This window comes from Pan troglodytes, chromosome 19, assembly GCF_028858775.2.
Source record: "Pan troglodytes isolate AG18354 chromosome 19, NHGRI_mPanTro3-v2.0_pri, whole genome shotgun sequence".
Taxonomy (NCBI): domain Eukaryota; kingdom Metazoa; phylum Chordata; class Mammalia; order Primates; family Hominidae; genus Pan; species Pan troglodytes.
In genome coordinates this window covers 71,390,263-71,402,307 of record NC_072417.2, presented here as the reverse complement: position 1 = coordinate 71,402,307, position 12,045 = coordinate 71,390,263, and the positions used below count along the sequence as shown (strand labels likewise).

The 12,045-nt window shown below is 54.9% G+C and overlaps 1 protein-coding gene across 4 annotated transcripts; it reads left to right on the top strand.

The window, feature by feature from the left end:
• The first annotated feature begins 542 nt into the window (after nucleotides 1-542).
• Nucleotides 543-10,982, top strand: MPO (myeloperoxidase). Of its 4 annotated transcripts, none has more exons than XM_016932630.2 (12): nucleotides 543-844; nucleotides 1,002-1,095; nucleotides 1,447-1,622; nucleotides 1,815-1,938; nucleotides 2,036-2,165; nucleotides 2,248-2,454; nucleotides 3,317-3,635; nucleotides 5,761-5,921; nucleotides 7,787-8,042; nucleotides 8,538-8,708; nucleotides 9,564-9,801; nucleotides 10,593-10,982. In XM_016932630.2, exons 1-12 carry the CDS (start codon nucleotides 703-705, stop codon nucleotides 10,798-10,800), a joined length of 2,226 nt encoding a protein of 741 aa, XP_016788119.1. In that variant the 5' UTR covers nucleotides 543-702; the 3' UTR covers nucleotides 10,801-10,982. The 4 variants fall into 4 exon arrangements, with proteins under 4 accessions (XP_016788119.1, XP_001162602.2, XP_009431184.1 ...); XM_001162602.7 differs by having other exon boundaries at nucleotides 543-856; XM_009432909.3 differs by having other exon boundaries at nucleotides 543-871.
• Nucleotides 10,983-12,045: the final 1,063 nt, after the last annotated feature.

The following is a 12,045-nucleotide window of genomic DNA, read 5'->3' as shown; positions in this document are numbered from 1 at the left end:
GGGGACAGGCTGGGGCCAGTGGCTCATGCCTGTAATCCCAGCACTTTGGGAGGCTGAGGCGGGTGGATCACTTGAGGTCAGGAGTTCAAGACCAGCCTGGCCAACATGGTGAAACCCTGTATCTACTAAAAATACAAAAATTAGCTTCTTGCCTAAGGAAAAATACAAAAATTACTTCTTGCCTAAGGAAATAATTGATGATGTGGCTAGAGGCTAGGGCGTGGTGGCGGGCACCTGTAATCCCAGCTACTCGGGAGGCTGAGGCAGAAGAATCGCTTGAACCATTGCACATCAGCCTAGGCAACAGAGCAAGATAACATCTCAAAAAAAAAAAAAAAAAGGCTGGGGACAATGCTGGCCCCTCCTTTCCTGCCCCTTCCCCCCATTTCAGGGGCCCCTCTGTGTGTACCTTCCAACCCCAGTGGGGGAGGAGAAAGAGTTCAGTCTCCAGGATCAGACCTTCCTCTGCCTCACCCCACCCCCAGCTTAGAGGACATAAAAGTGCAGATTGAGCTAAGAGGAGCTGACAATATCAGGTGAGCTGTGGAGGTGGGGTCCTTGGAAGCTGGATGACAGCAGCTGGCAAGGGGATAAAAGAGCAGTGAGCCCCTCCCTCAAGGAGGTCTGGCTTTATCCATAGACAGGGCCCTCTGAGGTGGGGCTGAGGTACAAAGGGGGATTGAGCAGCCCAGGAGAAGAGAGATGGGGGTTCCCTTCTTCTCTTCTCTCAGATGCATGGTGGACTTAGGACCTTGCTGGGCTGGGGGTCTCACTGCAAAGATGAAGCTGCTTCTGGCCCTAGCAGGGCTCCTGGCCATTCTGGCCACGCCCCAGCCCTCTGAAGGTGCTGCTCCAGGTAACAGTTCCCAAGGTGGGAGAAGATGGTGTGTTGGGGTGGTTGTGTTCCAGAGACCCCTTTTCTCAGAGCAGGCCTTCCTAGCTCTGGGGCCTGATAGGGGGTTGGGGCCCATTCCTGACTTTGTGATCCCTGCTCTGGGCAGCTGTCCTGGGGGAGGTGGACACCTCGTTGGTGCTGAGCTGCATGCAGGAGGCCAAGCAGCTGGTGGACAAGGCCTACAAGGAGCGGCGGGCAAGGTGGGGCACGAGGCACTGCCCAGCTCTGGGCAAGGATGTCCCAGGCCTTTCAGAGAAGCAGCAGGCAGCAGGGAGCTTGAAGGTGGGAGAGGGGGACTATGGGGACCCATGTGGACTCCCTTTCTGTCTGTCTGTCCCTGTGTTTCTGGATGGGAGAACAGCTTAAAAGCCATCCTTCCCAAAGCCTTGCCTCTGTCTGGACACCCAGGTCCACATCCTTTTTATAAAAGGAAGCCTTCCTCCCACCCGTGGGCCTGCCTGCATGGTCCTGCATGTCTGCCCCTGGGCTGGGGCTCTGCTGGGTGGGTCTGCATCCCTTCTCTGGCCCTCACTCCTCCTTTCTCCAAGCAGCATCAAGCAGCGGCTTCGCAGTGGCTCAGCCAGCCCCATGGAACTCCTATCCTACTTCAAGCAGCCGGTGGCAGCCACCAGGACGGCGGTGAGGGCGGCTGACTACCTGCACGTGGCTCTAGACCTGCTGGAGAGGAAGCTGCGGTCCCTGTGGCGAAGGCCATTCAATGTCACTGGTACTGTTGCCCATCACACCCCAGGTCCCTGCCCCACTAGTGACTCCTCCTAGGGACCCCAGCCGTCTCTCAGTGATCCCCTCAACTTCTTTCTCCAGGGAGTCTCAGGAGTCTCCAGGGCTCCTCAGCCTCAGGTTGCCTGGGATAGGAAGTGAGGCGGCTCAGCTCCCCCATTGTTCTTTCCCCCGGCAGATGTGCTGACGCCCGCCCAGCTGAATGTGTTGTCCAAGTCAAGCGGCTGCGCCTACCAGGACGTAGGGGTGACTTGCCCGGAGCAGGACAAATACCGCACCATCACCGGGATGTGCAACAACAGGTGCGGCTGGCTGGGGGTGGCTGAAGGAACCGAGCTCAGAGAGGCGTCCCGGACGCCACAAGCCTCCCGGTGTCAGCGCCCTGTCCTCCCCTTGCAGACGCAGCCCCACGCTGGGGGCCTCCAACCGTGCCTTTGTGCGCTGGCTGCCGGCGGAGTATGAGGACGGCTTCTCTCTTCCCTACGGCTGGACGCCCGGGGTCAAGCGCAACGGCTTCCCGGTGGCTCTGGTGAGCGCCGGCGGGCAGAGGGGGCAAGGCCCGGCCACGCAGTGCGCGGACCCAGGCGCCAGCTGATCTCCGTGTCCCGCAGGCTCGCGCGGTCTCCAACGAGATCGTGCGCTTCCCCACTGATCAGCTGACTCCGGACCAGGAGCGCTCACTCATGTTCATGCAATGGGGCCAGCTGTTGGACCACGACCTCGACTTCACCCCTGAGCCGGCCGCCCGGGCCTCCTTCGTCACTGGCGTCAACTGCGAGACCAGCTGCGTTCAGCAGCCGCCCTGCTTCCCGCTCAAGGTGGCCCTGCTTCCCGCCCACTGCCTGGGTTGGGAGAGGGGAGATTGTTTCTGGAAGGGGCCATCTCCCTTCTGTGCCCAGGTTTCCTTTCCCAGACGCTGAGGAAGGCTGGCCCTGCCTCCCTTGTGTCCACAGCACTGGCTGCTCAGCTATGACCTGTCTCCTTCCTGCGCCTGGGCTCAGCCAGCTGGCAGCCAGGGCCGTCCATTTGCTCACTGCCTCTGGCAGGCCAAGGGAGAGAGGGTTGTTCCTCCTTGGCTGACAGGAGTCCTGTTGGTGGAATCACTGGCTCTTTGTTAGGTTGGGAGAGGGTTCTGGGAGGAGACCTTCTCAGTGCCCCCCAAGCCTCCATGCTCAGTCCTGTTTCCGCCCCACTGAGAGGGCAGCCCCAACCCCCATCACACAGAAAGAGAGAGCCTGGGGGTCTGGTGGGTGCCGTGGGACAGGGCTGGGAGTGGGCAGGGTGGTCGAGGCACTGCTGAGTAGGGAAGGAGGAGGAGAGATAGGAGAGAGCGCCTGAGAGAGGGAGAGACAGACAGGAGAATGTCAGGGCCAGAGGGAGAGCAGGCACAGCAGAGAGAAGGGGAGAGAGACGGGCGACGCTTTAGTGAGGAGGGATCCGAGGCCTGGCGGTGCCCAGACCCAGGGGTTGCCCAGGTTCCCAGTTCAGTGTTCTGCTCATTAACCCTGCACCTCAGAGGCTGTTGCTGATGGCGCCCTAGGCAGCGATCCCTTTCGGGCCTCCGGAGGCCTCTCTGCAGGTTGAGGGTACCAGAGGTCCTGAGGGCAGGGGGAGATCCAGTTCTGCCTGGGCACCTTCCTTGCCCTCGGTGAGCCAGTCTAGCCTCTCTCTGTGCCTCAGATCCCGCCCAATGACCCCCGCATCAAGAACCAAGCCGACTGCATCCCATTCTTCCGCTCCTGCCCGGCTTGCCCCGGGAGCAACATCACCATCCGCAACCAGATCAACGCGCTCACTTCCTTCGTGGACGCCAGCATGGTGTACGGCAGCGAGGAGCCCCTGGCCAGGAACCTGCGCAACATGTCCAACCAGCTGGGGCTGCTGGCCGTCAACCAACGCTTCCAAGACAACGGCCGGGCCCTGCTGCCCTTTGACAACCTGCACGATGACCCCTGTCTCCTCACCAACCGCTCAGCGCGCATCCCCTGCTTCCTGGCAGGTCAGCTTTGGGGTGGGGACCAGAGGTGGCATAGGAGATGTTCCCTGTTGGAGCCACAGTGAGTCTGTTTGTGAGCAGCTTGTGGGTTTGTACTTAGAGAGACTGTCCTCACCAGCCATTACTATCAACTTCATGATATTAATCCAGTTGCCTTGGTAACAAGTCAGATGGAGCCAGAAAAGCAGAAAAGCAAACAACCTCTCCAACCCTAAGATGGAGACCCAGGCATGGCTGAGGAGCCTCTGTCCATCAGTCCATTGCTTTCTCTGTCCCTCTTTTCCCTTCTGGACTCTGGAAGACAAGAGAGTCAAATCCCTCAGGGGCAGGGAACTAAAGGACAGAGAACGCTGTGGTGCCCTCACCCTCTAGAGCGACACTATCCAATGTGGTAGCCACTAGCTGCATGTGGCTATTTTAATTTTAGTTATTTTAAATTAAATAAACCCAGTTTCTCAGCGGTGCTAACCACATTTCAAATGCTCAATTGCCTTACAGTCTAGTGGCTCCCCCTATTGGGTGGCACAGATGTAAAATATTTTCATCATCTCGGAAGGTTGAGTTGGACCACACTGCTCCAAAATATCCCCTCCTGCGCATCTTAATTACCCATAATAAGAGATGATGGGATTTTAAATGTAAACAATTGGCAGTTTTGGAGACACAATTGGGGCAGTGATGGCAGCCATGACCAGACATTTTCCAGTGTTTTTTTTTTTTTCTAAGACGGAATCTCACTCTGTCACCCAGGCTGGAGTACAGTGGCACAGTCTCGGCTCACTGCAACCTCTGCCAACTGGGTTTAAGTGATTCTTCTGCCTCAGCCTCCTGAGTAGCTGGGACTACAGGCGCCTGCCACCACGCTTGGCTAATTTTTTGTATTTTTAGTAGAGATGGTGTTTTACCATGTTGGCCAGGCTGGTCTCAAACTCCTGACCTCATGATCTGCCCACCTTAACCTCCCAAAGTGCTGGGATTACAGGTGTGAGCCACCGCACGCAGCCATTTTCCAGTGTTTTTAAATGTAAACCCAATAGTGGACCTCAGGCCCTTTCCTCTGGCCTCCCTCTGCCTCCTCCTGATGGTTCCTGCTGGTCTCTCCCTGGCTGGGACCCTGGGAGGAGGATCCAGGTCGGACTTTCTGCAAGAGATGCCCGACCTCTTCTGGGCTAGTTAGGCAAGGGCAGCCCTCCTTAGCCAGACTCAGCTGCCCCCAGCCTGGCTTTGATGAGCCCCATGTCCCAAGCCTGGGTCATTATGACCTCTAGCTGTTCATGGATGGAGATGCTGCTCTCAGAGAATTTCCTTTCCACCAGCTTCTAGAGCTGGCAAGGACTGACCCTAGTGTCCTGACCCTAGCCCTCTGGCCCCTGCAGAGAAGGGTTCTGGGAGGACTCGGGGAACCAGGGGGGATCTGCTTAGTTTTCTTGAACAGTCTCAGGTGTGGACTCCACATATCTCATGTCCTAGCCCCCTCCCCTGGGGCAGGCTGCATGATTGGCATGTAGTAAAGGGCAGGGCTGACAACTCTGTTCAAATGGTAGTGGCTTTCTGGAGTCCTGTGTTGAGAAGGATTCTGAGGTTGCATCCAATTTTAGCAGGAAAGAGTGCTGTGATCGTTAGCTGCATCAGACATGGGCATGGATGTAGGCTGTGCCAACACGCATGCTTCTTCCCAGACACTCCTTGGAATCAAGAGAATCAATGAACCAAGCAGTGTTCATAAGTCTCGTACTTTGTACCAGGCACTCTGTTAAGCCCCATGTATCCATATGTGTGCTAGGAGGGAGGGTAAAATATAAAAAGGCACAAGCCTTGGTCCTGGGCTCAAGGAGCTCCTGGTTTCAGGTACAGGAAAGTGGCATGTCATGTGTTGGAAGTGATACCTATTGAATGAGCATCCCCAACCAGCAGCAGCCCTGAGCTGAGGCAGAAGCTATCATTGTGGACTGGGGCATCAGGGCAGGCCTCCTAGAGGAGTGTAAATTGGGGATGGTTTGAAAAGATGGATGGGGAGGAGGGGTGAGTAGGAGGCATTTCAGGCCTTGGCTGGGGAGGGGGTTTCAGTGGAGCAAATCTTTTCTGGGATGGAGGCCTTAAGAATGACAGTGGCTTTTGCCTCCCCAAGGGGACACCCGTTCTAGTGAGATGCCCGAGCTCACCTCCATGCACACCCTCTTACTTCGGGAGCACAACCGGCTGGCCACAGAGCTCAAGATCCTGAACCCTAGGTGGGATGGGGAGAGGCTCTACCAGGAAGCCCGGAAGATTGTGGGGGCCATGGTCCAGGTAGGCCTTCTTGAACACCGGGCACACGGGATCCAGATGTGTCCCTGCAACATCCTAGCTGTGTGACCTTGGGCAATTTCCTAACGCTCCTGAGCCTTGCCTTCTTCATCCATGAGGCTGTAAGGATTATAATACATATATGAAAACACCTTTCAGATAGTAAGTGCTTGACAAAGCCTCCTTCCCTTCCCTCTCCTTCTTCGCAGGTTTGCTCCCTGCAGTCTTCTTTCCTGTGGGTCTGTTATTGGTGTTGGGAGGGTTGAATGTTTGGTTTAGTGCCCGAGTAGCTGTTCAGTAAATTCTTCTTCCCTCCATCTCACTGTTGCTCTTAGCTCCTTTACCCACTCACCTCTTCTTTTTAAAATTAAAAAAATTATAGGGCTGGGCGCGGTGGCTCATGCCTGTAATCCCAGCACTTTGGGAGGCGGAGGCGGGTGGATCACGAGGTCAGGAGATCAAGACCATGCTGGCTAACACGGTGAAACCCCATCTCTACTAAAAATACAAAAATTAGCCGGGCGTGGTGGCGGGCACCTGTAGTCCCAGCTACTTGGGGGGCTGAGGCAGGAGAATGGTGTGAACCCAGGAGGCAGAGCTTACAGTGAGCTGAGATGGCGCCGCTGCACTCCAGCCTGGGTGACAGAGCGAGACTCCATCTCAAAATAAATAAATAAATAAAATAAAATTTAAAAATTATTATTATTATTTTATTTTTATTTTTTGATACAGGGTCTTAACCCTGTTGCCCAGGCTGGAGTGCAGTGGTGCGATCTTGGCTCACTGCAACCTCCACCTTTCAGGCTCAAGCCATTCTCCCATCTCAGCCTTCTGAGTAGCTGGGATTTCAAGCACGGGCCACCATGCCCGGCTAATTTTTGTATTTTTTGTAGAGACGGGGTTTCGCCACGTTACCCAGTGTGGTCTCAAACTCCTGGGCTCAAGTAATCCGCCCTCCTCAACCTCCCAAATCCCTGGGATTACAGGCACGAGTCACTGTGTTCAGCCCACTCACCTCTTCTTTTTGGCTCTGTCATAATCCACCCAATGTCCTTAGCCTCATTTACCCCTGGGGCAATGTTCCTGGTTCTGTCTCTCAACATCTGGTGCTTCATTGCCCCCACCCTCTCCCTCAGAGGCAGATGCAGACACACACACACACTCACACACACACACACACACACACACACTCCTAGATTCTGGAGGAGAGAGTTTTCGGTGCTAAGGGTGAGTTTTTGATTTGCACTAAGAACTCAAGTGAAATTCATTTACACTCCAAAATAACTTCTAGACTCTAGAATGTAGAGTGAGACTATTCCATGTCTTCACTTTTTACAGGGAAAATCATGCCAGAATGGCCCTTCGTTCCTTCCTGCCTCCCTGCTTTCCACAAACCTAAACTGAGCCCTACTGTGGGCAGGCACTTGGTGGGCACTGTGAAGAATTTCAACAACTTCAATTTCCCTTGCTCTCAAGGACTTTATAAGATAGTTGCAGAAATGAGACATTAATAACTTGAGGACAAGGAAGTTATCACAATGACTAAAAAAGTGATTTGCTATTTAGTCCTCTAAGGCAGAGGGCAATATAATTATCCTTAATGTACATTTGAGGAACTCAGGCTCAGAGAGGTTAATAATTGGTCCAAGGTCACCCAGCCAGCAAGCAGTAGAACTCTATTTATGCCTCTCAGTGCCACTCTGTTAGGCCCAGGTCCGGTATTGTGGGAGGCTATTCCCTGACCATAGAGGGATGGGAGGGGTCCCCAAAGCCAAGAGCAGGCAGAGACTCTGGCCCTCCTGTGCTGCCAGGCAGCATTTGCTGTGGAGGAGTGGGTGGAGAGGCCATTCCAAATGACTTGTCTTTAGATCATCACTTACCGGGACTACCTGCCCCTGGTGCTGGGGCCAACGGCCATGAGGAAGTACCTGCCCACGTACCGTTCCTACAATGACTCAGTGGACCCACGCATCGCCAACGTCTTCACCAATGCCTTCCGCTATGGCCACACCCTCATCCAACCCTTCATGTTCCGCCTGGACAATCGGTACCAGCCCATGGAACCCAACCCCCGTGTCCCCCTCAGCAGGGTCTTTTTTGCCTCCTGGAGGGTCGTGCTGGAAGGTAAGCAGGACCTAGGCCAGGAGCGAGTGGGCTGACAGCTAAAGGTGGGGTAGGGATCACCTTGGCTCTAGGGAGCTAGGGTGGGGAGCAGTCTGCTTTCCTCCCATCTTGGAGATCTGGTCTGACTCTCTAGCCTCAGTTCCTCTGACTCTGTTTCCATATCTGATAATAAACAGTGGGGTGGGGATGGCCCTCAGAGGGAACTGGCTACTTCCTATGTGTTGTGGCTCGCTGTGACCCAGGAAGCCAGGGCCTGGGAGCATCCCAATCTTGCAAGTCTGAATGGCATAATCTCCTGAGACCTATATGTCCCTGGGGTCATGTAGTGACCGGTGAGGACCTGCTCACTGGGGCCACCACCTTGGCACCAGGCACTGCTTGTGCCCAGCCCTCTTCTCGAATCCTCCTGACCCTACCTGGACTTGTCCCTGACTCCAATCTGAGCTCTGATACTGAGCCAGATACTTCCCCTGACCTGGCTCCTCTGGTCCCCAGGTGGCATTGACCCCATCCTCCGGGGCCTCATGGCCACCCCTGCCAAGCTGAATCGTCAGAACCAAATTGCAGTGGATGAGATCCGGGAGCGATTGTTTGAGCAGGTCATGAGGATTGGGCTGGACCTGCCTGCTCTGAACATGCAGCGCAGCAGGGACCACGGCCTCCCAGGTGAGGGGCTGCAGGAGTCTCCCCTGATGCTCACCTCCCCTGAGCTGCCTCCTAGGTAGCCCATCACCCCCCTTCCCACTCTAGGGTCCCTGCCCTCTCCAAAGCATATTAGAGGCACTTTGCTCTCAGGAAGTAGCCTGAGGCCAGGCCCCTGCCTTTTCCCGGACCCACCTGATAAATTTCCAGCTCCTCTCAACCTCCTTTGCATGCTGTAATTCTCATATTAGGGGCATCATCATCATAATGATAACCCACAGTCTGAAAATCTGTCTCTGTCATCATTCCATTTTGCTTCATTGTACGTTAACTCTGGGGGTAGAGATTATTGTTGCCTTCATTTTACTGATGAGGAAACTGAGGCTTGATGAGATTCAGAACCTGGCCAGGTTCTCTAGCCAAGTCATTGGCAAAGCTGAAATTTGAAGCCAGATTAGCCTAACCTCAAAGCCTGTGCCTATGTTATGGAGTAGCCCATGTGGCTGAGGCTTCTAGACACATTTCACCTCTCATGGGTCAGAGACAGACACATCGGGCTGCTCTGGAGGGGGACAAGGAGATGTCCCTATTCTTGGACCCAGCAGGAACTGTGGCAGTTTAGGGTTTGCCTTATGGTAGGAGGGCAAGAGAAAGACAGAGAGGGTCCCAGAGAGGCCCAGTTGTGCCCCTTGGTCTAAGCCAAAGGTACAGGGTTCCTTGAGGTGAGTTCCTTTCCTCCCTCTATGACCTTGGTTGTGTTGGGAAGGTGGGTTTTCTGGGCTGCTGGCGATATGTGAATCTTCCCTGCTGTCTCCAGTGACCTCCCCACCTTGAAGCAGAGGGACCTACCCATAGCCACCTGTCCCCTCCCCCATGCAGGATACAATGCCTGGAGGCGCTTCTGTGGGCTCCCGCAGCCTGAAACTGTGGGCCAGCTGGGCACGGTGCTGAGGAACCTGAAATTGGCGAGGAAACTGATGGAGCAGTATGGCACGCCCAACAACATCGACATCTGGATGGGCGGCGTGTCCGAGCCTCTGAAGCGCAAAGGCCGCGTGGGCCCACTCCTCGCCTGCATCATCGGTACCCAGTTCAGGAAGCTCCGGGATGGTGATCGGTGAGGAGGGGCAGGCGTCGTGGGCCGCTGGGTGGTTGTGGGCCCCTCCTTGACTCTCTTGGAGCCCAAATTTCCTCCCGTCAGTTGAAGGACTGGAGGGAGTCAGTAATTTTCCAGTGTGTTCCAGGAATCCTCCAGATGCCCTGGAGTGCCCCTAATGTACCCTGAACCTGTTGGGGGTGCAGCAAGGAGAGACCTGGACCCCTGGTTGTAAAGGGAGGAATATAGAAAAATGCCACCCTTAGCTACTTCTTCCCGTGGGTTTCACTGTGCCACCATGTGGGTGTCAGTCACCAGTGGGCAGTCCCCTCCCAGCTTTCCCACAGCTCCCCTTAGTGTCATTTCCTCGTGGTCCTGACGTCTTCATGTCTAGTTCTTGCTTAGCCTGTATTGCACCTTTGGGAAAATTAGAAAAAGGTGCCCCTCTCTGGGTGGGCGAATTATAAACCACCCCCAAGATTCTCTTCCACTCCTGTGGATGCAGCTCCTGGCCAGGGCACAGGGCTTCAGGAGTGTGTGTGGGCCCGGGTCCCCCTCCAGCATGGTGCCCTGGAGGCCGCCGGGCTAGGGGTAAGGGAAAGGCCACTGGGCAGCTGTGCTTTACTCTGCACGATGAGTGGAGCATCACTTGTGTGAAAGCCCCTGGGCTGCCCAAGGGCCTGGGGCCCTCCTGTGCTTCCAGGTGGCATTTGTTGTGGCTTTGTTATATCCTGGGAGCAGCACAAGCCCATCGATGCCCTGCCAGCCCAGAATATCCTTGGGCACAGTGTCCATGGGTGTTCCCCATGCAGGTTTTGGTGGGAGAACGAGGGTGTGTTCAGCATGCAGCAGCGACAGGCCCTGGCCCAGATCTCATTGCCCCGGATCATCTGCGACAACACAGGCATCACCACCGTGTCTAAGAACAACATCTTCATGTCCAACTCATATCCCCGGGACTTTGTCAACTGCAGTACACTTCCTGCATTGAACCTGGCTTCCTGGAGGGAAGCCTCCTAGAGGCCAGGTAAGGGGGTGCAGCAGTGAGGGGTATATCTGGGCTGGCCAATTGGAACCACGGAGATCTCCTTGCCCTAGATGAGCCCAGCCCTGTTCTGGGTGCAGCTGAGAAAACGAGTGACTAGACGTTCATTTGTGTGCTCATGTATGTGCGAAGTATATAAATTGGCTTTTCATGCGTGTGTGTTGTCTGAACATGGGGAGTGTTTCCTGGGTTGTGTGTATGTGCCATTTATGTGAGTGTGTGTTTGTGCCGATGAGAATACTGAGTATGTGGAAGGCAGCAGAGCGGACTGGTGAGGAGCACAGCTCAGGAACTAGACTGCCTGGGTTCCAATCCTGGCTCTGTGTCTTGCTAGCTATGTGACCTTGAGCAAATTACCCTCCTTAAACAAGAGTTTTCTTCCTTGTAAATTACATGTCATGGTTTCTTGGAGGGCCCACTTGTATCCTCTGGTTCTTCATTTATTGAGCACCTACTACATGCAAGGCACTGTACTAGGCGTGAGAAGCATATAGAGGCAAGAAAGAGACACCAAGATGCCATCTGTGTCCTGGTTAGCAGAGCTGGACCAGTGGTGCCTTGGAGGGATAAGCCAGCTGCAGCTGGGCTGTGTGGTTGACTTATGGGCCCAGCCAGCCAGGCTCAGGCCATGGCTCCCCTTTTTCTTCCTCACCCTGATTTCTTGCTTATTCGCTGAAGTCCTCCTGAAGAGGAACTGGGCCTGTTGCCCTTTCTCTACCATTTATTTGCTCCCAATGTTTATGATAATAAAGTCACCACTGATGGGGACCTCCGCTCTGTCTGTGTCTGAGGAGGAACTGGCGCTTTTGCAGAGGCTTACTCTGGGCTCTGAACTTGAACCAGTGTGGTCCGTGCTCAGGGCCCTGTGTTTCTGAACCAAGGGTGAGGATGTTGGGGAGTTTTCCTTTGAGATCCGTATGTGGAGGGCAGTCATCTCTTGGAAGCCTGGGGGCCGGGGCATGCGGTGCAGACCCTCCTCCCTCACCTTCCACCCTTGCCACCCTGCAGGGAACTGTGGTCACCAAGCCCTCATGTTTGTTCATTGCTCTAGCAAACGTTTGCTATGTGTTCACTCTGTGTCAGGCCTGTGCCAGGGGCTAGGAAGTGGAGGGGACAAAATGCTGTGTGGTAGGAGAGAAAGTACAGAGACCTGGTGAGGAGGCAGGCCCTTCCCCAACAAGAGGGGCCTCTGCATCCTGCATCCCAGCAGCCTGGCACAG